The sequence below is a fragment of the Giraffa tippelskirchi genome, chromosome 7 (genome assembly GCF_054371585.1).
Source record: "Giraffa tippelskirchi isolate mGirTip1 chromosome 7, T2T-mGirTip1v1.2.pri, whole genome shotgun sequence".
NCBI classification, from domain to species: Eukaryota; Metazoa; Chordata; class Mammalia; order Artiodactyla; family Giraffidae; genus Giraffa; species Giraffa tippelskirchi.
The window spans coordinates 87163266-87188585 of record NC_137281.1 but is presented as its reverse complement, the minus strand read 5'-3'; the positions used below and the strand labels follow the sequence as shown (position 1 = coordinate 87188585).

The window sequence follows — 25320 nt, the reverse complement described above, 5'->3', positions numbered from 1 at the left end:
CCCTTAACGGCAGGGCATGAGTTCCTATATCCAGACCAAACCTTTTTCTTAATAAATTTTATTTTGGTATTGTAAAAAGAAAAATCAGGCCCAAAACTAAAAGCAACTTAAAAAATTCAAATATATACTCCTTATAATAATAGAGACTTATAATTTCCAGGCCCCCTCTGGTGAAGGGAGACCCAAAGGGCAAAGGGGAAGGCAACAAACCACCACACAAGTCACTCACTCAATCGGAGAGATGTTGGTAAGAGACCAGTGCATGGGGGCAGCATGAAGAAAGGGAAAGAGCAATAGTTTTGCCACCCAAAACTCAGTCCATCTTGAGGTTAACATAGATATAACGGATGAACTTTAGGGAAGAAAAAAAGGAGATGGTGCCCAGCATGAGGAAGAAGACGTATCCAGTGAGTAAGGAGTAGCCAAAGAACTCTACTGTCTGTACCGTCCCTGACATGTTGGAGCGACGGGCATAGTAGAAAACTGAGTAGAGGAAGATGAAGAGCCCAGTGGAGCCAACACTCAGCACAGATCGCCACCACCAGCGGTAATCCTCCCCAGACAACTGGAAGTAGGTGAGTGCGATGGAGATGCAAGCCCCCACACTCAACAGGATGGCGAAGACGAAGAAGAGGATGCCGTACAAAGTGTACTGCTCCCGACCCCATACTGTGGCAAAGATGTAGTAGAGCTCCACAGAGATGGCACTGTGAAGAGAAGAGACGGTATACAGCATTTAAAGGACTGTGTGCATTGCTGCCGCAGCAGCCAGGCCAAAATCCAGCCACCACCCCTCCGTGTTACCGGGTCACTGTGGAAAGTGGGCCCTCTCCACTTCCTGCCCTGGAGTTCCTGGCTTGATGGGGATTCTTTTTAACCTATGATTAGCTGCTCTCATTTCAAGAACATCTTTGGTAGGTTGAGAGCAGAGAATTTGTCTGTTCTGTTTTGCACTGTATTTGCCTGGCACGAAAAGGTACTCAACAAATTGAATGAGTAATCAAATGGGTTTTAAGCCCCACATAGTGTCACTAAGGTCAGAAACTAGGAAGGCAGTGAAAGGAGCAATGTCTCTGGAGAGCTTTTCAAATTAGACACCCTCATATTTGAACTGATTCTTCTGCTTGGAGAAAGGAGGAATCACTTAGTGATCTCTTAATGGTACAGCTGAACCAGGGACCATCACTGACACTGGGTTAGGGTACTGGTGAGTAGGGAAGGGGAAAGTTAAGGTCAGGATCCTGAGAGTGATGGCCACAGAATTAAAGGAGGATACCTGAAAGGTAGGAAGCCACCAACAGTCATGTGGACGAGCGTAGACTTGTACCAGGGCTGGTGCGGGATTTCCCGGGCGATGTTCTTGGTGCGACAAGGTGCATCAAAGGGGCTAGCGTTGTTCTTCCCGAAGATGCCTCCAATGACAGTGAGGGGAAAGCCCACCAGCAGCCAAACCGTTAGAAGCAGCAGGATGGTAGTGGCTGGCAGAGCTTGTGTTGAACCATTGGCCCAGTGCACGGAGTTCACCACACTCCACGTCAGGAAGAAAGGCACTGCAGGGATGGGCCCCCAGAGGGAGGGTCAGCACTAGGAGCTACATCCCTGGGAGCACCAATCAGACTGGACCTAAAGGGGTGAGGAGTGAAACATCCTGCTCCCAGGCTGACTTCACCCTTTCTTGTCTTGTTCTTTGTTCCCTGGCTTACCAACACGCCCTCCCCCACCCATTATCATTAAGGATCAAGGCAAGCCCATTACATAATGATCTACGAATGACACAAATCCACCTGTCTCCAAGGACTTGTCCTGCCATGGCACTGGTTGACTCCTAGTATGAGACATTCATTTGAATTAAGGCCCTGTTTTCAGAAAGCCTTGGTTCAAATGTAAATGTGATGGAACAGAAATCAGACACTTGAGTTGGAAACACAAAAGGTTCAGAATGCAAATTACTGTCTTTGAAAGGACAAGCTGGCTTGAAAGGCTGGAGTAGGGTAGCCCACTTCCAAATTAAAAAAGCTTCGGGGAAAAAGAACGGGAGTATCAAAAGATAAATTCGAGAATGTTATTTCAGTGGAATGGTTGAGAATACAGGCTCTAGAATTTGACTGCCTAGTTGTGAAACCTGATTCACTGCTTTTTATAAGTATAATCTCAGGCAAGTTACCCAACCAGCCTTAAGCTCAAATTCCTAATCTGTAAAAGGGGAACAATAGTACCAACTTCATAAAAGTCAGTAATGAGGATTAAATGAGATGAAGGCATGTCAAGTGCTTATCATGCTGCTTAGAACATTTTAAGGGCTTAATCATTTTTAACTATGCAAAAAAATGCATTTTTTTCTTTTGAATGTTTTTTTTTTAGTGTTTCTTTTGCCTATTTTCCGTCCCTTAAAGCCTTACTTGGACTCTATCTCAGGTTCCACAATGTGTTTTAAGTTCCTAAACTGTCCCACCAGGAAACAGGCAGTCATACCAGAGAAGAGACTGGTGGTGAGAATGATGTTCCACACCCAGCGCTCGCCTCCAATCTGCCGGTAGAAGTGGCTGGACACATAGCCAGAGATGCAGCAAGTCAGGGCATACAACAAGATGGCTGCTGAATTAATAGCCCCATGACGGTGCACGTTGAACATGCCCAACAGCGCCATGACAATAATGCCTGCAGGGTGGTAGTGGAAAGCCTGTGTTAGATCTCACTTATCCCACTTCAGAGGGATAGGCCAGCCCCCTTTCTCCCAGACCCAGGGCATCCAATATCCCTCAGTTCTGTTATCCAGAAAACCCACAACAGAATGTATGCATCCTCGCTAGAACCATCCCACCCCTTAGGTCTGCCCCTCACCTTGGACAGAAAAGGAGATCTGCAGATCTTTTTCTGAACAAACCACCTAGTTAGTGCTACCCCTTGAGAGAAATCCCTGATTAATTGTTATCACCTCACCAGTGCCAAGGGCCAGGAACTGGGCACCCACACCAAGTACAGCACAGAGCAGACCACGGTATGGAGGGAAGCGGAAGACATCTGTATGGATAATTTTCCAGCCATTGTCACTTTGGTCAAAGTCATCACCAGAACCTGCAGAGGTTGTCTCTTCATCCAAGTTGTACCGAGCCAGGTCATTTCGAAGCACACGCATGAGAATAACAGCCACAAAACCCACCAGTAAAAACACAAGCACCATGGAATTGATGATGGACAACCAATGGATTTCCAGTGTTCGGGGAAAGAAACCACCATCATCACCACGGCGCCTGTCACTCCGACGCTCAACTGACGTCTCAGACCAGCGCACGCTGTAGGTGTGGGTGAGGCCTAGGAACTCATCAGGTCGTAGCCCATCTAAACTGTGGGGCTTGACGTCCCGCACTGAGACATTGGCAAATATAATTCGATCTCCATGGAATTCTAGGTGGAAGTCCAAATGGGTCCAGAGTCCTATCTTGTGGCTGTGAGGCAGGAAGCCACTCTCCTCCATGTAGCCCACAAAGCCACGGATTGGCAAGTCGTCCACCACAAATTCAAAGTAATATAGTTCCTCAATGGCCTGGCGTAGCTGTTCCACCTACAGAGAGCAAGTCAGGAGTCAGACAAGGCCTCCCCAAGCAATGGATTAGAGCAGGATTTCAGCCTCAGCACTAATGACATTTTGGGCTAGATGATTCTTTGTTGTCGGGGGGCTATGCATTGTAAGATGCTCCATCCCTGGCTTCTCACTAAACGTCAGCAGCATCCCCCAATCCTGACAATCAAAAATATCTCCAGACATTGCCAAATGTCCCTTGAGAGACAAAAACCCTCTGCTGAGAGCCACTGGATTAGACCCTAGTATGTTGTGATTCTCCTAAATGAACAAGTATGATTTGTCAGGATGAAGGCCTAGAAGAAGGAGAAGGTATAGGAAGGCCTAGAGTAGACCAAGGGAAAATGCCCTAAGATAGGAATTGCTGAAGAAAAAAGCATGACAGGCAAAATAGAGTGTAAAGGAGCCAGTTAAAATAGCTGAGAGGTAGGAATGGAAAAAAATGACTATGTAGGAGTTGGGACCTTATGACCAACAGAGAAGCTTCGAGTCAGGAGCCCTGGGCTCTCATATCAACTCTGCAATCCACCATCTATGTAGTCTCGAAAAAAGTTACTTCTGAGCAAGGATGTTTCTGTATCAACCAACTGTCCTGCCTGTCACATAAAGTTGTAGTTAGAATCAAATCGGATCATTTCCATATAGGTGCTTTGAAAACCATAAACTCAAGGTCCTGGGAGGGAGGGCTGAGTCCGAGTCACGGTGGAGAAGCTGACCTGTGCAGAACTGAGCTGCATGTGGCACAGAACTCTCTTCTCCACATTCTCCCGAAAGCGGATCTCATACAGAGACTCTGCCATTCGGTCCCCATCCAGCACTTCGCCCAGGCTAAGGCTCTTGTGGCGTATCTTCTCAGGGCAGCAGACTGGAAGCTGATAGTAGTGGTAAGTCTCCTGAGGATTATGGTAAGGTCCCACTTTGTTGACATACAAAATGACGGGGTCGCCGGCCTTGTAGTGTGTCACACCTTCCACCCCTGGCTCACGGCCTGTGAGCAGCAGCAGCAGGAGCGGCCACCACCGGCAGCTCCAACTTCGACGGTGTCCTAGGACTGTCATCCTTAAGGCAGCGGAACCTGTTTGAGGGAGTCCTGCAGTTATGGGAACCAGGGATCAAATGACGCCCCAGGTCAGGTTCTTCGAACTGAAGCCAATGGCTCCAATTCTTCCCCTTGGCCTTTCCTCCCATCCCTCAGGAGGCCACCACCCCCCGACCCCACCGCCATACCACACAAAGTCTCTCTAGCCCGAACACCAGGCTCGGCCTCTGCTCTTGTAGTCCTCTGAACCTGGGGTCCCCCCTCCAGCAGCCTGCCTGCCTGGGACCTCCCCGCGAGCCCCAGCCCATTTCCATGGCAACGCGACGCGGCCCCGCACCTCCGGCACCTTCCCGCTGTAGCCCCGCGGTGATCTCCGCGCGGGAAGGGCTGGCCGAGGAGGCCTCCGCGGCCCCGTAGCCGCTCTTGCGCTCCAGCCGGGGTCTCCCCCTGAGCGGCGCGCTAGCGGGGGGCCTGGAGAGGGACTTGACGACCGACCTCCACGGGGCTGGCCGCCGCGGTGCCTGATCACAGCCGCTGCGGCCGCACCGCAAAACCCCGCGCTCGGCTCACCTCAGTGCTGCCGGAGGAACTTTCTACGGCTGGAGGCTCGGCCCACCTCTGGAGACCCAGCGACTCCCCGCTAGTGCGTCGCCCGGCGCGGGGCCCTCCGGGCAATCGGAAGGGCAGCTCAGGACACGTCAATCTTACCCCTTCCGCCTTCTCCCGCAGGGACCTCAGCCCCGCGGAAAACTCCTTTCCTGGGGCTTGGAGGGAGCCACGCCCCCTGGCAGAAGCCGCTGCTACGCTGTCCTGTTTCCCCCGGAGGGGTTGCGGTTGAGACCTTGCTACGAGGACACAAACACCTTTTTTTGGATAAGAGTCACCGACAGTCCAGTCCCCGGTCCTCGGGAAGTTTGGGGTTGGACGCCTAAGAGCAGTGCCTGCCGCGCGCACCGAGTGACCCTCCGGATCCTGGGGGCGGCTAGCCCACGCCTAGTGGATGCCCGAAGCGTTTGCCGGCTGAACAGTGGGACTCGCCACCGAGTGCTGAGGCCGAGTCCCGAGAGGCGGTTCAAGGTTCCCACCGAGGACGAGGATGAGGCCTTGGGCGTTGCTGTGCTAGGACAGCGAGGACACAGCCCGTACAACTGCCCTAGAGTCGGCTCTCACCTCACGGCTGCTCTGCCAACAGTCATGAATGGCCTCTCGCCAAAAACCAAATACGTTAATAAAAGCATCTTCCCGAGGCTGTACTGGAGGCCTCCTTGACTGCATAGTGACCGTCCTGTGTCGGACGATAGGCAGGCCTGGGCCAGGTATGATGCAGAGGCAGGCAAAAGAAATCAGAGTTTTTACCCCGTAAGTTGGGCAGCGTGACGCTTATTATTAATTGCAGGTAAAGCATCTTAACATGTTTTGAACTCTGTTTTTATTTTTATTTACCTGTGTGTATGTGTTTGTTGTTTAGTCGCTCAGTCGTGTATGACTCTTTGCGAACCCATGGACTGCAGTACGCTAGGCTTCCTTGTCCTTCATTGTCTACCGGAGCTTGCTCAAACTCATGTCCATTGAGTCGGTGCTGCCATCCAACCATCTTATCCTCTGTCGGCCCCTTCTCCTTCTGCCTTCAATCTTTCCCAGCATCAGGGTCTTTTCTAATGAGTCAGCCCTTCACATCAGGTGGCCAAAGATTTGGAGCTTCAGCTATGCTGAAGTATACCAGTGAGTATCAGGATTGATATCCCTCAGGATTCACTGGTTTGATCTCCTTGCAGTCCAAGGGACTCTCAAAGAGTCTTCTCCAACACCACAGTTCAAAAGCATCAATTCTTCTGCACTCAGCCTTCTTTATAGTCCAATTCTCACATCCATTCATGACTACTGGAAAAACCATAGCTTTGATTAGATGAGCCTTTGTCAACAAACTAATGTCTCTGCTTTTTTTTTTTTTTTTAATAAATTTATTTATTTTAGTTGGGGGCTAATTACTTTACAATATTGTAATAGTTTTTGCCATACATTGACATGAATCAGCCATGGGTTTATATGTGTTCCCCCTCCTGGACCCCCCACCCACCTCCCTCCCCATCCCATCCCTCTGGGTCATCCCATTGCCCCGGCCCTGAGCCCTTGTCTCATGCATCGAACATGGAATGGTGTTCTCTTTCACATATGATAATATACATGTTTCAATGCTATTCTCCCAGAACGTCCCACCCTCACCTTCTCCCTCAGAGTCCAAAAATTGTTCTATGCATCTGTGTCTCTTATTCTGTCCCGCATATAGGGTTATCGTTACCATCTTTCAAATTCCATATATATGCATTAGTATACTGTATTGTTGTTTTTCTTTCTGGCTTACTTCACTCTGTATAACGGGCTCCAGTTTCATCCATCTCAGTAGAACCGATTCAAATGTATTTTTTTTAATGGCTGAGTAATATTCCATTGTGTATATGTACCACAGCTTCCTTATCCATTCGTCTGCTGATGGACATCTAGGTTGCTTCCATGTCCTGGCTATTGTAAACAGTGCTGCGATGAACATTGGGGTACATGTGTCTCTTTCAATTCTGGTTTCCTCGGTGTGTATGCCCAGCAGTGGGATTGCTGGGTCATATGGCAGTTCTATTCCCAGTTTTTTAAGGAATCTCCACACTGTTCTCCATAGTGGCTGTACTAGTTTGCATTCCCACCAACAGTGTAAGAGGGTTCCCTTTTCTCCACACCCTCTCCAGCATTTATTGCTTGTAGACTTTTGGATAGCAGCCATTCTGACTGGTGTGAAATGATACCTCATTGTGGTTTTGATTTGCATTTCTCTAATAATGAGTGATGTTGAGCATCTTTTCATGTGTTTGTTAGCCATCTGTATTTCTTCTTTGGAGAAATGTCTGTTTAGTTCTTTGGCCCATTTTTTGATTGGGTCGTTTATTTTTCTGGAATTCAGCTGCAGAAGTTGCTTGTATATTTTTGAGATTAATTGTTTGTCTGTTGCTTCGTTTGCTATTATTTTCTCCCATTCTGAAGGCTGTCTTTTCACCTTGCTTATAGTTTCCTTTGTTGTGCAAAAGCTTTTAATTTTAATTAGGTCCCATTTGTTTATTTTTGCTTTTATTTCCAATATTCTGGGAGGTGGGTCATGGAGGATCCTGCTGTGATTTATGTCGGAGAGTGTTTTGCCTATGTTTTCCTCTAGGAGTTTTATAGTTTCTGGTCTTATGTTTAGATCTTTAATCCATTTTGAGTTTATTTTTGTGTATGGTGTTAGGAAGTGTTCTAGTTTCATTCTTTTACAAGTGGTTGACCAGTTTTCCCAGTAAAGAGATTGTCTTTTCTCCATTGTATATTCTTGCCTCCTTTGTCGAAGATAAGGTGTCCATATGTGCGTGGGTTTATCTCTGGGCTTTCTATTTTGTTCCATTGATCTATATTTCTATCTTTGTGCCAGTACCATACTGTCTTGATGACTGTGGCTTTGTAGTAGAGCCTGAAGTCAGGCAGGTTGATTCCTCCAGTTCCATTCTTCTTCCTCAAGATTGCTTTGGCTATTCGAGGTTTCTTATATTTCCATACAAATTGTGAGATGATTTGTTCTAGTTCTGTGAAAAATACCATTGGTAGCTTGATAGGGATTGCATTGAATCTATAGATTGCTTTGGGTAGTATACTCATTTTCACTATATTAATTCTTCCAATCCATGAACACGGTATATTTCTCCATTTGTTTGTGTCCTCTTTGATTTCTTTCATCAGTGTTTTATAGTTTTCTATATATAAGTCTTTTGTTTCTTTAGGTAGATATATTCCTAAGTATTTTATTCTTTTTGTTGCAATGGTGAATGGTATTGTTTCCTTAATTTCTCTTTCTGTTTTCTCATTATTGGAGTATAGGAATGCAAGGGATTTCTGTGTGTTAATTTTATATCCTGCAACTTTACTATATTCATTGATTAACTCTAGTAATTTTCTAGTAGAGTCTTTAGGGTTTTCTATGTAGAGGATCATGTCATCTGCAAACAGTGAGAGTTTTACTTCTTCTTTTCCTATCTGTATTCCTTTTATTTCTTTTTCAGCTCTGATTGCTGTGGCCAAAACTTCCAAAACTATGTTGAATAGTAGTGGTGAAAGTGGGCATCCTTGCCTTGTTCCTGACTTTAGGGGAAATGCTTTCAATTTTTCACCATTGAGGATAATGTTTGCTGTGGGTTTGTCATATATAGCTTTTATTATGTTGAGGTATGTTCCTTCTATTCCTGCTTTCTGGAGAGTTTTTATCATAAATGGATGCTGAATTTTGTCAAAGGCTTTTTCTGCATCTATTGAGATAACCATATGGTTTTTTTCTTTCAATTTGTTAATGTGGTGTATTACATTGATTGATTTGCGGATGTTAAAAAAACCTTGCATTCCTGGGATAAAGCCCACTTGGTCATGATGTATGATCTTTTTAATATGATGTTGGATTCTGTTTGCTAGAATTTTATTAAGGATTTTTGCATCTATGTTCATCAGTGATATTGGCCTGTAGTTTTCCTTTTTTGTGACATCTTTGTCTGGTTTTGGAATTAGGGTGATGGTAGCCTCATAGAATGAGTTTGGAAGTTTACCATTTTCTGCAATTTTCTGGAAGAGTTTGAGTAGGATAGGTGTTAGCTCTTCTCTAAATTTTTGGTAGAATTCCGCTGTGAAGCTGTCTGGTCCTGGGCTTTTGTTTGCTGGAAGATTTCTGATTACAGTTTCGATTTCCGTGCTTGTGATGGGTCTGTTAAGATCTTCTATTTCTTCCTGGTTCAGTTTTGGAAAGTTATACTTTTCTAAGAATTTGTCCATTTCTTCCAAGTTGTCCATTTTATTGGCATATAGCTGTTGGTAGTAGTCTCTTACGATCCTTTGTATTTCTGTGGAGTCTGTTGTGATCTCTCCATTTTCATTTCTAATTTTGTTGATCTGATTCTTCTCCCTTTGTTTCTTGATGAGTTCTGGCTAATGGCTTGTCAATTTTGTTTATCTTCTCGAAAAACCAGCTTTTAGTTTTGTTGATTTTTGCTATGGTCTCTTTTGTTTCTTTTGCATTTATTTCTGCCCTAATTTTTAAGATTTCTTTCCTTCTACTGACCCTGGGGTTCTTCATTTCTTCCTTCTCTAGTTGCTTTAGGTAAAATGAGGAAAGAAATAGTCATAGAAGTCCAAGAAACCCAAAGAGTTCCAAACAGGATAAACCCAAGGCGAAACACCCCAAGACACATATTAATCAAATTAACAAAGATCAAACACAAAGAACAAATATTAAAAGCAGCAAGGGAAAAACAACAAATAACACACAAGGGGATCCCCATAAGGATAACAGCTGATCTTTCAATAGAAACCCTTCAGGCTAGAAGGGAATGGCAGGATATACTTAAAGTAATGAAAGAGAATAATCTACAACCCAGATTACTGTACCCAGCAAGGATCTCATTCAGATATGAAGGAGAATTCAAAAGCTTTACAGACAAGCAAGAGCTGAGGGAATTCAGCACCACCAAACCAGCTCTCCAGCAAATGCTAAAGGAGCTTCTGTAAGCAGGAAACACAGAAAGGATGTTTCAACACGAACTCAAAACAAGAAACTAAATGGCAACGGGATCATACTTATCAATAATTACCTTAAATGTAAATGGGTTGAATGCCCCAACCAAAAGACAAAGGCTTGCTGAATGGATACAAAAACAAGACCCCTATATATGCTGTCTACAAGAGACCCACCTCAAAACTAGGGACACACACAGGCTGAAAGTGAAGGGATGGAAAAACATATTTCATGCAAACGGAGACCAAAAGAAAGCAGGAGTCGCAATACTCATTTCAGATAAAATAGACTTTAAAATAAAGGATGTGAAAAGGGACAAAGAAGGACACTACATAAAGATCAAAGGATCAATCCAAGAAGAAGACGTAACAATCATAAATATATATGCACCCAACATAGGAGCACCACAATATATAAGGCAAATACTAACAAGTATGAAAGGGGAAATTAACAATAACACAATAATAGTGGGAGACTTTAATACTCCACTCACGCATATGGATAGATCAACTAAACAGAAAATTAATAAGGAAACACAAACTTTAAATGATACAATAGACAAATTAGATTTAATTGATATTTACAGGACTTTCCACCCCAAAACAATCAATTTTACCTTTTTCTCAAGTGCACATGGAACTTTCTCTAGGATAGATCACATCCTGGGCCATAAAGCTAGCCTTGGTAAATTCAAAAAAATTGAAATCATCCCAGCCATCTTCTCTGACCACAATGCAGTAAGATTAGACCTCAATTACAGGAAAAAAACTATTAAAAATTCCAACATATGGAGGCTAAACAACACGCTTCTGAATAACCAACAAATCACAGAAGAAATCAAAAAAGAAATCAAATTATGCATAGAAACGAATGAAAATGAAAACACAACAACCCAAAACCTATGGGACACTGTAAAAGCAATACTAAGGGGAAGGTTCATAGCAATACAGGTGTCTCTGCTTTTTATATGCTGTCTAGGTTGGTCATAACTTTTCTTCCAAGGAGCAAGCGTCTTTTAATTTCATGGCTGCAGTCACCATCTGCAGTGATTTGGGAGCTCAAGAAAATAAAGTCTGTCACTGTTGCATCATTTCCCCATTTGCCATGAAGTGATGGGACCGGATGCCGTGATCTTAGTTTTTTGAATGTTGAGTTTTAAGCCAGCTTTTTCATTCTCTTCTTTCACCTTCATCAAGAGGCTCTTTAGTTCCTCTTCGCTTTCTGCCATCTGCATATCTGAGGTTATTGATATTTCTCCCTGCAATCTTGATTCCAGCTTGTGTTTCATCCAGCCCGGCATTTCGCCTGAAGTACTCTGCATATAAGGTAAATAAGCAGGGTGACAATATACAGCCTTGATGTACTCCTTTCCCAATTTGGAACCAGTCCATTGTTCCATGTCCATTTCTAGCTGTTGCTTCTGACCTACATACAGGCTTCTCAGGAGGCAGGTAAGGTGATCTGGTATTCCCATCTCTTGAAGAATTTTCCACAGTTTATTGTGATCCACACAGTCAAAGGCTTTAGTGTAGTTAATGGAGCAAGAAGTAGATGTTCTTCTGGAATTATCTTGCTTTTTCTATGATCCAGCGGATGTTGGCAATATGATCTCTGGTTCCTCTGTCTTTTCTAAATCCAGCTTGAACATCTGGAAGTTCTTGGTGTTTGAGCATCTTTTAATTTTGTATTGCAGATTATTCTGGAAAAGTTTATTCTGTCAAGGGATCTGTCATTAGGGAGGTTCCTCTGGAGATCAGACCTAGGGTCGGTGACTTTGGCCACTTGGGAAGAACTTAAGGTTCCTTTTAGTTGAGTAAAGAAAGTGAAAAGTCTTAACTGACTTCTGGCTTGAGAAGTCCTTCATTTACTCATTTCTGCCCTCTCTGACCCAGCCCTCCTCCCTGCAGGAGGAGGTGAGAGGTTCCAGGATGTAGGGGTTGAGATTTTTAGACAGTGAGTTTTGTAATTAGAAAAGTAACTTAGAGTGGCTTTGGAATCATCTTTTACGTGACAACCACCTGGTCTCTAAACCTGGGCCTCTTTCACAGTTAACAGTCACCGCCCACCCCACCCCCACCCCCCAGTAAGATCAGTGCCACCGGGGCTCCTCTGCTTTTCTCTTGAGTATCTTCCAAATTGCTTTCCATGCTGTCTTGGTGCTGGCCCTATCCCCTCAACTAAGTTGACAGCCACCTTGCTTCTCTCTTGGTCATCTTTCCCCTTGTATCTATTTTCCACACTGTTGCTGCAAGGTTTTTTTCTTTTTTAAATCTTAAAGATGTCCTATTTCCAGCAACAGTAATTCTTTTTAAAAAAATTTTTAATATGATTTTTAAAGGTTTCTTTCCATTTAGTTATTATTACAGAATATTGTCTGTATTCCCCATGTTGTACATCCTTGAGCGTATCTTACACGCAGTAATTTGTATCTCCCATTCCCCCACCCCTATATTGTTCCTCTCTCCCTTCTCACTGGTAACCACTAGTTTGTTTTTTTATCTGTGAGTCTGCTTCTTTTTGTTAAATTCACTAGTTTGGGACTTCCTTGGCAGTCCAGTGGTTGAGACTCCTTGCTTCCAATGCCTGGAACGTGGTTGGGGAACTAGGATCCCACATGCCTCGCAGTGCAACAACAACAAAAAAGTAAATTCACTAGTTTGAAACAACGGTTCTTAAATCTCAGTGTGCATCAGATTCAGCTAGCAACTTATTAAAAACAGAGATACTGGGTCCCCTCCCAAATCAGGATCTTGGGGAGGACATTACTGGGCATCAGTATTTTTTAACAAGCTCTGATTTTGATGCATAGCAAAATTTAACCGTGAGTACACAGGACAGAGCGAAAAAAAAAAAAAAACTTGGCATATTAGGCCTCTCAGACCTGGATCTAAATTACTTCTCCAGGTACATTCCCCTCTGGAACCCTATCCTGTATTTAAATTGAAATCTTGAATGTCATATTTTCTCAGGCCTGCAAGCTTCATATAGTTCCTTCTGCCTAGACTGTTCAATCCACCATTCCCTGTCTTTCTTTTGAACAGTACAAATGCCACCTTCTCTATAAAGCCTTCCCTTACATCACCTGTCAGACTTTGTTTATAGAACTTTATCTCACTGTACTATTTCGTTAACTTCTTATGTGTCTGTCTCCGTTGCTAATTGCTAACTTCTCACAGGGGAATTATAATTTACCCATTTTGGTATCCTTAGCAAAAGATAAATCCTTAGCAAGCACAACCTAGCAGTGTTCTTGTATACAGTAGGCAGCTTAATGGAAACAGTGACAGACTTTATTTTCTTGGGCTCCCAAATCACTGCAGATGGTGACTGCAGCCATGAAATTAAAAGACGCTTGCTCCTTGGAAGAAAAGCTATGACAAACCTAGATAGCCTATTAAAAAGCAGAGACATTACTTTCCCAACAAAGGTCCGTCGAGTCAAGGCTATGGTTTTCCAGTAGTCATGTGTGGATGTGAGAGTTGGACCATAAAGAAAGCTGAGCACCGAAGAATAGATTCTTTTGAATTGTGATGTTGGAGAAGATTCTTGAGAGTCCCTTGGACTGCAAGGAGATCAAACCAGTGAATCCTAAAGGAAATCAGTCTTGAATATTCTTTGGAAGGACTGATGCTGAAGCTGAAGCTCCAATACTTTGGCCACCTGATGTGAAGAACTGAATCATTTGAAAAGACCCTAATGCTGGGAAAGATGGAAGGCAGGAGGAGAACGGGCTGATAGAGGATGACATGGTTGGGTGGCATCACCGACTCAATGGACATTAGTTTGAGCAGCACTGGGAGTTGGTGTGGACAGGGAAGCCTGGTGTGCTGCAGTCCATGGGTTCTCAAAGAGTGAGACACGACTGAGCAACTGAACTGAACTGAACTGAACTGAGGCAGCTTAATACACATTCCTTGCATGAACTGATTTACCTGCTGTACATGATGAGAACAGAGGTGCCACCAAGCTGCCTATCCAGGGGAGCAGAAGACAGGCGGGGCTGGGTGAGCCTCCTTACCATGGTGTGTCCTGGACAGCTACTCATTTTGATAGACTGAGGATGTAGATCTGACTCCAACAGGACTTTCAGCCACCCTGCCAGCAGGATTGTCAATAAATGAGAATTTACCAGTAGCCTATGGCATAATCTGTTGAAAGTTTTGTTTTCGAGGATGGAAGATAAAAGTAATTTGATTCTTCCCTTGTTATTCCTTGTGTGCCATCACCACCCCCCATCATCTTAAATCCAGATACTCGCTCTTCCTCTGTCATTCCCACCAGACTTGTTTCATTTCACAGAGACCTGCAACCCCTCCCCCTGCCCTTTGGCCTTTTTCTCACTTGTCTTCCTAACCCATGCAGCTTAGGTCTTTAGCCACATTCTTGCCTGAGTTCTTGATGCCTCTCTCCCATTATCCTTTCACTGCAGCTGCCAAGTGAAATCTTAATCTTGAGTCAATTTGTCTGTTAATGTTCAAGCACCAATATCCAGGATGCTACAAGAATCTTAACACTATAATGTGTTAAGATTGTGTGTCCATAAGCTGGGTTTTCCAATCTCAGTTGGACCCTCAGTGCTGTCCAATAATGTTCATTTTCCCAATCAGCTCTCTCCCATTCTCGACAAGCCTTTCTACTCAGATCTTTGACTTCATACCCCTTCTCTCATCAGTTGACCTTCCTTACAGCCTAGCAGGAGATGCAAGCAAGAAAAATAACAGACACGACATTAGAGAAAGTACTGGAGCTGTGGGAGCACTCAGGAGGGAGGGACATCTAATTTGGACCTGAGCAGTCAGTAAAGGCTTCCTTAAAACAGCGCATCAGCTAAGCCCCGAAGAGAGAGTCACGGTCTGCCAGAACAGAGGGAACAATGAAGGAAAAGCAGTTGTTTGGCTGGAGCATTGCATGTAGGTTACAACAGAAAATTGGAGAGGTAAGTGGGGTCAAATTTGAAGTCACATAAAAGAATTTCAACTTGATCCTAAGGAGAATGGGGAGGCACTGAATTGTTGTGGGAACAAAATCAGATTTATTTCCTGGACTTCAGGGTGAACACACCGAGGGGAGAGGAGCAGAAGGCTTGCTGGAGTCATCAGTGAAGAAATGAGGGGTCTTGATGAGATCCTTAGGAAGGATGTAAAGGTCAGAGGAAATCAGGCGTGTAACAGAACCTTATTTCTATTAGGAATAGAGGGAGAAATAACAGAAATAAGGTTCTGTTACAGGGATGGATGGGGAGAGAGGCTCCAGTGGAACCTGGGGAATGGCTGGCTGGATGTAAGGAAAACTAGAGTCCAGGGTCATGGAAGACAAGATAAGGGTGCATTTCAAGGTTAAGAGGCATCTCCACCCCCACCCCATACATCCAAGTGATCCTTGTAACTGTCTTTACTCATATAAAGGTATGGAAATGATATTTTTTGATTTTGGAGCCTAGGCTTCAATTGGTCATGCAGCTTCTTTTTTTTTTTTTTTCCACTTGGAATTCAGTGCAAACTATGCAAGGCAACTTGAGCTAGTCTACTGAATAATGACATGATATGCATAGCTCAGTTGGTAAAGAATACGCCTGCAATGCAGGAGACCCCAGTTCGATTCCTGGGTTGGGGAGATCCCTGGAGAAGGGATAGTCTACCCACTCCAGTATTCTTGGGCTTCCCTTGTGGCTCAGCTGGTAAAGAATCCACCTGTGATGCAGGAGACCTGGGTTCAATCCCTGGGTTGGCAAGATCCCCTGGAGAAGGGAAAGACTACCCACTCCAGTATCCTGGCCTGGAGAATTCCATGGACTGTACAGTCCATGGGGTTGCAAAGAGTAGGGCACGAATGAGCAACTTTCACTTCACTTCACTTATGCAGAAACAAACCAGCCTAGCTGAGATGATGTCACCAGGTGAACTACCTAAGTGAGTCCAGCTCAATCTGTTTAAAAAAAAGCCACCCCCACAAAAAGAATATTTTAGATTCCTTAGAACATGCTTCTGCAATACCTTACCATTCTCTGTAATATTCTCACACTCAGGTGTTTCTCATGCTGGATTATAAACACTAGCAGCATAGGGTCTCTATTGGTCTTACTGGTAATTTTCTTCCAGGATGCCACACACTGCCTAGCACATAGCAGGTACTCAATAAACATGACTGGTTGAAAGGACCAGATCCATGGAATGAGTCTCACCAGATTACAAAGCGATAATTTCCAGCAATGAACCTGCATTTCCTCTCAAGCCTTGTGGCCAGTGGTGGATAGAAGGTGAATTGTGATGTGTGCAGAACATGGGACCTTGGGGAGTTCCGTAACCAAGAGGAGAAAGAAGTAACAACAGCCAGTGTAGACAAAAAGAACTGCTTCTCCCTTCTTCCCCCTCCAAGTTCCTAGTGGAGAGCTGAGCCCAGCATCCCAAACTTGTGTGACTACATAGGCAAGCATTTGGAGACTTTAACTTCACTTTGGTACCCTAGCCTACAGCAGCTTAAAGTGTTGGCTTTCTAGGCAGACAGGAGGCTTTTAAATAGCAAAGCTCCCTGCACTCAGCAAGCCCAATACCATGGGGAAGGGAGACGTGGAAGCACCACCCACCTCAGCCTACCGCTCTGTCATGGAGGAGTATGGTTATGAAGTGGGCAAAGTCATTGGCAATGGCTCCTATGGGACAGTGTATGAGGCTTACTACACAAAGCAGAAGGTGATGGTGGCCGTCAAGATCATTTCAAAGAAGAAGGCCTCTGAGGACTATCTTAACAAGTTCCTGCCCCGTGAGATACAGGTTGGAAAGGGGTCTAGAAGAGGGAACTGATATCAAGCTACTTAATGATTCTCAAAAGGGGTATGGTTAGGAGGGGGTGGAGCCAGAAACCACTAAACCACAACTGAATGACTCACTAGGCAGCTAGGAAAATTTAAGTTTCCTTCCACCTCACCTTCAGACCCTCCAAAAGTAAAAGTACAAAACATAGGGTTTGTCCATAAGCCACCAGCCCTCTGGGGTTTGATTCTGTTGCAGAGTTCTAAGCAAGCAGCAGTGGGAGAGGAGGCGGGCTGGAGCTCAGCTCCCTGCCTGGGTTTGATGGGTCCCTCTTCTGGAGGCAGGTGATGAAGGTCCTGCGGCACAAGTATCTCATCAACTTCTATCAGGCCATCGAGACCACATCCCGGGTCTACATCATTCTGGAGCTGGCTCAGGGTGGTGACGTTCTTGAGTGGATCCAGCGCTACGGGGCCTGCTCTGAGCCCCTTGCTGGAAAGTGGTTCTCCCAGTTGACCCTGGGCATCGCCTACCTGCACAGCAAAGGCATCGTGCACCGGTGAGGGCGCTGCCACTCAGACTGGGGCCTTTGGGTTCTAGGGGGTTTTATGCACATTTCCTACTTTCTGCCCTCTTTCCCTCACCCTCCCCTCCTTGATCTCCCTCCTCAGTATCTAGGCCCTTTCATCCACTTTAATCGTCTGGTCAAGAACATATATTAAGTGCTCACTGTGAGCAGAGCACTTTATGAAAAGTGATGGTATGTTCCCAGTAGTCCTTAACTACCATCCTCTCCCCTTTGGGTTCTGCTCACAACTCCCTGGCTTTCCTTCCTCTCTGCCCTGTGTCCTCATAATGGCATCTCTCTCCCTTTGCCTTTCCTCATCTCTAGCCTCTGACCCCTGGCCCTTCAGCTCCCAGTCTAATACTAAGCCCTCTCCTGACTCCCAGCCTTTCTGCTGCTGGTAGGGACTTAAAGTTGGAGAACCTGCTGCTGGACAAGCGGGAGAATGTGAAGATATCAGACTTTGGCTTCGCCAAGATGGTGCCTTCTAACCAGTCTGTGCGGAATAGCCCTTCCTACCGCCAACTGAACTGCTTTAGCCACCTCAGCCAGACCTACTGTGGCAGCTTTGCGTATGCCTGCCCAGAGATCTTGCTAGGCTTGCCCTACAACCCCTTCCTGTCTGACACGTGGAGCATGGGCGTCATCCTCTACACTCTAGTGGTTGCCCGTCTACCCTTTGATGACACCAATCTCAAGAAGCTGCTGAAAGAGACTCAGAAGGAGGTCGCTTTTCCACCTAACTATGCCATCTCCCAGGAGTGCAAGGTGCTGGCTCCCCCAGGAGGGCTGAAGCCTTGGGTGCCCCGTAGGGAGGGAATACCCAACCTAGACCTCCCGATCCTGTGGGAGGCTCCCCACCACCAGGGCCATCTCATGCCCACTCTCTGCCTTAGAATGGCAGGGAGGGCTTAAAGGGCCAACCCCTGGGCTTGCACCCGGGATGAGTGATAGCAGGTTTTAGTCTCTATCTCTAGGCCAGAAGGGGATTCTGCAAGGATTCCCCTCAAGATATTGGCTTTCTGAGCAGACAGGAGACTTTTAAGGGTAAAGTCAGGGCATACTCCCTTTCACCAGAGTGGTGTGATGGTCTATCCTGCTTCTTCCTTAGGTCCAGCTGCTCATTGCCTGTGTGGCACAGTAGGGGGCCAGCTCACCCAAGACCTCTCTCTCCCCTACCCTAGAACCTGATCCTCCAGACGCTACGCCAAGCCACCAAGCGTGCCACCATCCTGGACATCATCAAAGATCCCTGGGTGCTGAAGTTCCAGCCCGAGCAACCCACCCATGAGATCAGGCTACTTGAGGCCATGTGCCAGCCCCCCAGCACCACTAATCGTCACCAGTCCTTGGAAATCAGTACCTGAAAGTGGCGGAGGGGGAAGGGGGTTGAAAGAGGAGCGAAGCAGGAGGGTCTGGGGCTAAAAACCTTTTATACCAAAAATAAATACATCTGTTTTAGTTTCATTAGCTGGAGTCACATTCTTTCCTCAGGGGACCCTTAGCAGTGAACAGTGCTGAGGGTGAGAGGTGGATTTCTGCCCAGAGCCTATAACCAGTCATCTTGACACCAGTTAAGTCTAGATGGTAATTTACAATGTAGCTCTTCTGTGGCTCTGAAGGTGGGCTGGGCACGATGGGAGGAACACCTGCCTCGGAGAAGCCTCACTATTCTGGCTGAGGACATGTTCACTGTTGTGTATCTCCACGCACTCCAAATGTTCAAGTAGTGGGGCAGAACTTGCTCTACCCTGGTTGCTCTGCTTGTCTATAGTCCAAAGGGACAGCATTGTTCATTCTTTTAGAAACCAGTATCAGGAGGTAGGCAATATTTTGGTTCCTTCCTCCTCCAAATGCCACCTTAACCACCGCTGAAACAGTCCCGGGAGTCATGGTCCCTCATTATTCCTACACGTGGAAGTGATGGTTTCAAACCAAGCCTATTCACTATGCATTCTGGAGAAAGCAAACCTATTTTCCCCCGTTATCCATGTATTTCTCCTTTGCTATCTGTGAACGGGCTTAGTAAAAGGAATATGGGCAGTAAATCATGCGGCTTTCTTTCCAGAGGCACAATTGGGTGAAAAGGGATGAGGGAAGACTTAGGGGCGGCTCCACATGATTCTGGGATAATACTAGACGGCAGTTTCCTTACCCTCAGCACTAGGCAACCCTAGGACAAACCAGCTTGAGATGGAACAATATCTGCCTGGAACACACCAGATACTGGAAGCTCCATTTGTTCTATGCTACAGCTCCCCTTTCTCACTCTCATTATCACTCATTTCTTGAAACAAAGCTCCAAGAACCAGGAGATGAGTTTCAGTGGTAGACAAGGCAGCATAAGCACTAGGGTTCCATCCGCCCAGTTTTATTGGGAGTGAGGGCAACTGTAATGCCATCCATGGGAGCTCAGTGGCTCTTCCCGTACAAATCCTTCTTCATAGTTGAGCCAGGGAAGGGAGGGCCACAGACCCTTTTCTCAGGCAGGGTCACACCACCACCCTCAGCAGGACCTCCCAACAAGGCCATGTTCCTTTAGCTCAGCACTTGGTACTTAAGGAAAAGAGAGCAACAAAGGCAGCGTCAGGCCGACAAGCCCAGACTCATCAGGACACCCACTCAGCCAACTGCTTTAGTGCTGCTTCATCTTCATCCGCTTTGGGAGCTTTGGAGACAAGGACACCCAGAGAAAGAAAAGTGTTAAGGTCTCAGCAACTTCCAATCATCCCCTCCTGTAACACTCAGAACCCGCTGAATGCTCTCTCCCAGCAAAGAAGCTAAGGGTATGGTCTTGCTTGCTTGGCTGCTGCTAATTCCCATAGCATCTTTGTGCAAATCAGAAGGTGCTCATTTCTCCCACCATTTGCATCCGTCAACCAGGATACATGGTTTGTGGAGTGAAGCACAGGCTGGATCTCAGTCCCCATTCCCCTTCAGCCAGGTACCCTTATGCAGTTAACAACCTAAGCAAGCAACTGTAGCAGCAACCCTCTCTGTCTGGATCCTTTGAGGCAGGATGGATGAGGAGTAATTTTCCCCATATCTATCCCACCCTCTTAAGTCCTTGAGATGACAGAACAGCCCTGGGTACCTGGCTCTGCAGGCAGATGCGTAGAGGGTACACTGGGCAGTGTGACTGGGGGTTCTTCCTCCTTGTCATCCACGTGTAACAACTCTCGGGCTAATTCCTCCTGCTCCAGCTCCTCTAGCTCCTCCAACAGTTCATCCTGGATATGGGAGGACAAGGCCACTCAGAACAAAGGAAAATTCTATTTCCCAAAACATACTTTTGGAGTTCCCCCCAAACCTGCCCCACAATTTTCTTGGGCATTCCTTCTGGCTGGTCCTGTGCCTTCAACATTCCCTGACCCCTCCCACCCAATCACCTCATCCACGTCATCTCCAAAGCCCACAGGCCGAGAAATGGCATCTGAGATCTGCTGGGCCACCTCCTGTTGTTCTGTGATGTCAGCCATTAGTTCATCCACCTTGTCAATGTCCCTGAAAACAAGATACATAGCCCAGAAATCAGGTGACAATCCCCTTCACTTTTTCATCTCACATGAATGACATCCCTCCTGCCTGTGGCTTCAGACTGACAAATCCATGGCTACCAGGTAAACGAGATCCCTGGAAAAGTATAAAGAGGCAAACTTGGGCTGAGAAATGACATGAAGCCACAATGGGGAAGACTGGTTGCTCTCTCTGAAGGGTCTTAAAAAATGAGAAAAATCGGGACTTCCCTGGTGGTTCAGTGGTTAAGACCCTGCACTTCCACTGCTGGGGGCCCAGGTTCAATCCCTGATTGGGGAACTGAGATCCCACAGTTGCTCGGCACAGCCAAAAAGAAAAAAAACAGGAAAATCATCTCTCCTCCCTAGAATGTCCCAGCCAGCAAAGAGATCATCTTGCAGTAAGCAAGAAGGCTGACAGACGTCTAGCCGTCACAAACGTCTCTACTCTAAATTCACATCTGGAGAGGTTTTAAGATTCACAGCACAAAATCAAGCTACTCTCCCCAGTGCCTGGGTCCCCTCCTCCCCTCCCCCCATACCCACATGTCCTGGTAGGCCTTCTTCAAGCCTTGGGCAGCAAGCTCCATGGTACGAAGCACTTCTGCATTGGTGGTGGCATTCTCAATGGCCTCACGCTGAAACTCCAGGGTGGATAATGTCCCGTCGGTTTGTGCCAGCTGCTGTTCCAACCTTTTCTTCCTCCGCAAAGCCTGTAGGGCGGCTGATCCAGCCCACACCCTGAACATCAGAGCCAGAAGCCCTTGCTTCCCCCCGGGCCCTCCCTGGTGGCACCTTTCCCTCCCCCATTACCTCTCTTGTTCTTGGTCCCATGCTTCTTGGCAGTTTGTAGCTCCTGTTCAATCTTTTGCTCGAGAAATTCCTGTTTCTTGATCAATATCTTCTCCGTCTCCTTCAGTTTCTGTATTGCCTCTTCAGGGGTTGGCCCCTTCTCCTTCTTTCCTGGAATCCAATGGAGCAGCCCACATTGTGTGAAGAGAAAATATTAGCCACCGATTGTGGAGTGCATGGTGTGTGCCAGGCACTTAATAGTGTTATTGTTAATCCCCAAGCGACTTTCTACAATGAATGTACTAACTCCAGTTTACAAATGTGAAAACAGGCACAAAAAGGTTAACATTTTGATCTAAAATCACAACTACTGTAGTAAGAGACTGCAAGGGAACTGAAATGTGACAGTATGAATTCCAAAGCCACTATCCTTTTGCTATTCCTAGCTACGTTTCAAGTCATTTCCAGTCTTTTTTTTTTTCAAATAGACTATTTTTTAGAACAGTTTTTAGAACAGTTTTGGGTTTACAGCAAACTGAGCAAGTGGAATGTACAAAGACTTCCCATGTGCTGCAGGCACCCATACATGCATAACCTCCTCATTATCTCGTTCCCCACCAGAGTTCAATCACACATTTTATAATCACTGTTCCACTTGTTATCCTAGAAGATACTCAAGGTCCTGACTCCACAGCATCAAATTGAACTAAGCATGGAGGTTAAAGAAAAAAAAATCTGATCTCAATTTTTCCCTTTATCTTCTGCACTTCTAACAGACTTATTTAAAAAAAATAAAAAAGCTGAAGGCCTGAGCCTGCTTAAGATCCTTCCATACTCTCCACTAGCCTACAGAATAAAATCCAAAAAAGGTTTTTTAACAAGATACAGAGTCCTTCACACACACACATACACACACAACCATACTCAGAGGTCAGAACTTCTTTTCCCTAAATATACCACACTTTTTCCTACCTCTCTTTGGCACACAGTTCCCTCTTCCTAGAGAACCTCAACCCCCCCACCCCCGCACTTGGCATACTTCTAGACTCCGGATCACCACCTGCCACCCTGATTCTTCTGTATGCCCCTGGCTTTCGGGAAAATCCCCATCACGGAGTTGCCACACCACACTGTAAATGCCAGATTTTGCCTGTCTCCCCCACCTCAGAGGAGCTCAAGAGGGCTAGCTTTCTTGGGTCACCTCAGATTGCCTCCGGCCCAGTATGAAGGAAGCACCAGTGTTTTGGAAAAGACTGGATGCCAAGAAACTCGTCCCCAAAGCCTCAACAGTGGGAGCCAGCACAGTAGCCACGCCCTCCACTCGCGCCACCTCCAGGGCCTCGGGCTCTTCCCTCCCGGGTCTGGGAAGAAGGCAGCTGGAACCGCGCACCCTGACAAGGCGGCGGTGCTGGCTCGGGAGAAGGCCGGGCTATAGGGATTTTCCAGACAGCGTGTCTTGCTCTCCCCGCCTCCAGCCCCCTGCGGCCAGCACCTCCCGGGGACCAGTCTCGCCCGGGCTCACCCCTCCCGAACAGCCGGCCAAGCCCACTCATCGCGACCCTCGCCTCTCCCGCCTCCGCCCCACGGTATCCCGTGCGCTTCCGCCTTGCTCCCGAGGAAGGTGCTGTGCGCATCACTCCGAGACCGGCCTGGGCCAATCCCTCCTTAGGGCACCGCGGCTACATCATCAACAGGCGCCAGTGAGACCACTGCTATCACGTGAGCCAACACACCAGCCCCAAATCCACGCGCTCCTCTCAAAGCGGCCGCTTCGTTTCCCGCTGTATAAAAAGGCCGCCCCACTCCAACCCGCAAACAAACTCTTTGTTTCCTGGAAGGAAATGTGCAGGGTAATGCACCCTACTACTTGGGGCCAGTGGAAGAGTTTTTTTATGCCCTTGACAGAGCTCGGGAGAGGGGTGGGAATGGGGAGAGCAGAAGGAGATCACAGTCGGTTTGCCACAAGTTTATAAGGCGGAACCAGTGCCTCACATTCTGGTCTTTGCACTTCCGGATGGCCCACCCCAGGTCAAAACAGAAACAACCCACACAGGGTAAGATCTCTTCTGCCACACACAAATACACTTTAATAATTTACAAATGCACCTGAAAATGCCCTCCTGATTTCCTTTCAGTTCTGTGCCTCAAATGACTGGACCTCACAGTCCAGCTTGGGCCTTTGTGAATGCATCTAATCCTTGAGTTAGGGTTTGAAGGCTCATTCCATGCTGGACATGAACGCAGGTAACACCTAGAAAGAAAAGATGCCATATTTCATCAGACCTTCAGGGCTCCCAGTTAGGACTCTCGCCTTTTTGGGGAATCACCTGCATGCAAACTATCCTGTACATACCTACCAACCCTTTCCCTCTTAAAAAGCCTTTCTCCTCATTCCCCAAATGGCTAGCCTCACCACTTAGTACCCAGTTTGCTGACATCTACGATGTTCCTCTTCTCATCATCAAAGAAGATCATCTGGGAGAAGGGAATTCCAGTCTTCCGCTGCAACCTGTGCAAGACAGGGTGGGAGTGACCACGCTGGCTTCTTAGCGCCTCCAGTCTCCCTGGTCTCTCTCCCTGCTTCACCACTTATCCCTTCGTACCTCTCAAAGTGCGTGACTTTGCTGCCTGGATAGATTTCCCGATGAACAAAGTATCTGCCAAGGTCAAAGAGCTCCAGCAGCTGGTTGGCTCCTTCAATCTCACTTGTCCTGCAAAAAGGTGTAGTAGATGGGGAGAATGGAGGGCCAAGGCTGCAAGTGAAGTTAAGTGTAACCATGGGTAAATCAACTTCTTGTTTGTCCAGGATGGGCAAGCATCTTCCGTCCAGCTTCAATTCCATATCCTTCCTGTCTGATACAGATACCACTGAGCCAATGTTTATTAAATTACAAAATGCACAGCAGAGGATTCAATTCGAAAATATACAAATACCTGCAAATTTGCACGGCCTAAATTTTTGCAGCCAAAGGGTTACACGGGTCTCCTCATGCACACACCTCTCAACATTAGACCGACTCAGTCCCTCTTCTTACCGTGAAGCGGCCGCGATGGGCACTCCCAGGCCCCGCAATCGATCCAGGACCTCAGGCACCTCAGGGTACAGTTGGATGCTCTGGCCCCGCCTGTCTCGTACAGTTCCATCACTGGAGAGGGCGAGAGTGCGCTCAGCTCCCGCGGAGCCCCGCCTGGCCCCAGGCCTCCCCAGCCCAGCCTCACCTGCTCTTGTGGAACGGGGGGTCTACGTGCGTGTCCACCCAGAACGGCCAGAGCGTGTAATCTGCGAGAGAAAGAAGGTGGGGGTGTCTCAGCCTGCGCGGGCGCCGGGCCTCGAGAGCAGCTACTGGGGTTTGGAGAAATACTGTGCCTTACGAAACTCTTCCCCCTCCAGTCCCTCACCTAGATCGAAGACTGCGAGTTTCGGGAGTCGAGCCATGACCCGTGCCCGCAGGCGGTGCACACGGAGGCAGGCCTTGCTCTCACAGCTCAGTGGCCGCCGGCGGGCCTC

At 46.7% G+C, this 25320-nt stretch overlaps 4 protein-coding genes and 1 long non-coding RNA gene across 26 annotated transcripts; 1 reads left to right on the top strand and 4 right to left on the bottom strand.

Annotated features, from left to right (window-relative positions):
* Positions 1-42: 42 nt before the first annotated feature.
* Positions 43-5827, bottom strand: TM9SF1 (transmembrane 9 superfamily member 1). Of its 6 annotated transcripts, XM_081506418.1 has the most exons (7): positions 5790-5827; positions 5190-5464; positions 4297-4655; positions 2941-3562; positions 2473-2658; positions 1277-1550; positions 43-707 (listed from the first exon to the last, which is right to left on the bottom strand). In XM_081506418.1, exons 3-7 carry the CDS (start codon positions 4636-4638, stop codon positions 314-316), a joined length of 1818 nt encoding a protein of 605 aa, XP_081362544.1. In that variant the 5' UTR covers positions 4639-4655; positions 5190-5464; positions 5790-5827; the 3' UTR covers positions 43-313. The 6 variants fall into 6 exon arrangements, with proteins under 6 accessions (XP_081362544.1, XP_081362546.1, XP_081362543.1 ...); XM_081506420.1 differs by having other exon boundaries at positions 4297-4670; positions 5328-5803; XM_081506417.1 differs by lacking the exons at positions 5190-5464; positions 5790-5827 and adding an exon at positions 4808-5077.
* Positions 5380-18972, top strand: TSSK4 (testis specific serine kinase 4). Of its 16 annotated transcripts, none has more exons than XM_081506443.1 (5): positions 5380-6015; positions 15011-15127; positions 17285-17499; positions 17910-18273; positions 18690-18972. In XM_081506443.1, the coding sequence occupies exons 2-5, from the start codon at positions 15065-15067 to the stop codon at positions 18870-18872; spliced, it is 825 nt and encodes a 274-aa protein (XP_081362569.1). In that variant the 5' UTR covers positions 5380-6015; positions 15011-15064; the 3' UTR covers positions 18873-18972. The 16 variants fall into 16 exon arrangements, with proteins under 16 accessions (XP_081362569.1, XP_081362573.1, XP_081362568.1 ...); XM_081506447.1 differs by having other exon boundaries at positions 17199-17499; XM_081506442.1 differs by having other exon boundaries at positions 14880-15127.
* On the bottom strand, positions 15201-16456 carry LOC145512552 (uncharacterized). The gene is made up of 2 exons (XR_014058601.1): positions 16190-16456; positions 15201-15372 (listed from the first exon to the last, which is right to left on the bottom strand). It is a non-coding gene; the product is annotated as an uncharacterized LOC145512552 (long non-coding RNA).
* An 888-nt stretch (positions 18973-19860) lies between the features above and the next one.
* On the bottom strand, positions 19861-23429 carry CHMP4A (charged multivesicular body protein 4A). The gene is made up of 6 exons (XM_081506449.1): positions 23335-23429; positions 21834-21983; positions 21567-21744; positions 20895-21009; positions 20600-20735; positions 19861-20173 (listed from the first exon to the last, which is right to left on the bottom strand). Exons 1-6 carry the CDS (start codon positions 23363-23365, stop codon positions 20115-20117), a joined length of 669 nt encoding a protein of 222 aa, XP_081362575.1. The 5' UTR covers positions 23366-23429; the 3' UTR covers positions 19861-20114.
* Positions 23430-23879: 450 nt separating this feature from the next.
* Positions 23880-25320, bottom strand: MDP1 (magnesium dependent phosphatase 1). Of its 2 annotated transcripts, XM_081506451.1 has the most exons (6): positions 25212-25320; positions 25032-25092; positions 24848-24958; positions 24416-24523; positions 24236-24321; positions 23880-24063 (listed from the first exon to the last, which is right to left on the bottom strand). In XM_081506451.1, exons 1-6 carry the CDS (start codon positions 25246-25248, stop codon positions 23972-23974), a joined length of 495 nt encoding a protein of 164 aa, XP_081362577.1. In that variant the 5' UTR covers positions 25249-25320; the 3' UTR covers positions 23880-23971. The 2 variants fall into 2 exon arrangements, with proteins under 2 accessions (XP_081362577.1, XP_081362578.1); XM_081506452.1 differs by lacking the exon at positions 24848-24958.

Excerpts from the sequence above, each read along its gene's own strand:
- TM9SF1 (XM_081506418.1), bottom strand. The coding sequence starts at position 4,638 with ATGACAGTCCTAGGACACCGTCGAAGTTGGAGCTGCCGGTGGTGGCCG. Across the intron at positions 3,563-4,296 it reads TGCAGCTCAGTTCTGCACAG|GTGGAACAGCTACGCCAGGC; the intron begins GTCAGCTTCTCC and ends TGCTCTCTGTAG. Across the intron at positions 2,659-2,940 it reads GTTCCTGGCCCTTGGCACTG|GCATTATTGTCATGGCGCTG; the intron begins GTGAGGTGATAA and ends ACCACCCTGCAG.
- TSSK4 (XM_081506433.1), top strand. The coding sequence starts at position 16,743 with ATGGGGAAGGGAGACGTGGAAGCACCACCCACCTCAGCCTACCGCTCT. Across the intron at positions 16,962-17,284 it reads TCCTGCCCCGTGAGATACAG|GTGATGAAGGTCCTGCGGCA; the intron begins GTTGGAAAGGGG and ends TTCTGGAGGCAG. Across the intron at positions 17,500-17,873 it reads AGCAAAGGCATCGTGCACCG|CCCTCTCCTGACTCCCAGCC; the intron begins GTGAGGGCGCTG and ends TCTAATACTAAG.
- CHMP4A (XM_081506449.1), bottom strand. The coding sequence starts at position 23,365 with ATGAGTGGGCTTGGCCGGCTGTTCGGGAGGG. Across the intron at positions 20,736-20,894 it reads TTGGAGATGACGTGGATGAG|GATGAACTGTTGGAGGAGCT; the intron begins GTGATTGGGTGG and ends TCCCATATCCAG. Across the intron at positions 20,174-20,599 it reads GCATCTGCCTGCAGAGCCAG|CTCCCAAAGCGGATGAAGAT; the intron begins GTACCCAGGGCT and ends TTGTCTCCAAAG.
- MDP1 (XM_081506451.1), bottom strand. The coding sequence starts at position 25,248 with ATGGCTCGACTCCCGAAACTCGCAGTCTTCGATCTAG. Across the intron at positions 24,959-25,031 it reads CCCCCGTTCCACAAGAGCAG|TGATGGAACTGTACGAGACA; the intron begins GTGAGGCTGGGC and ends CGCCCTCTCCAG. Across the intron at positions 24,524-24,847 it reads CCCATCGCGGCCGCTTCACG|GACAAGTGAGATTGAAGGAG; the intron begins GTAAGAAGAGGG and ends ACCTTTTTGCAG.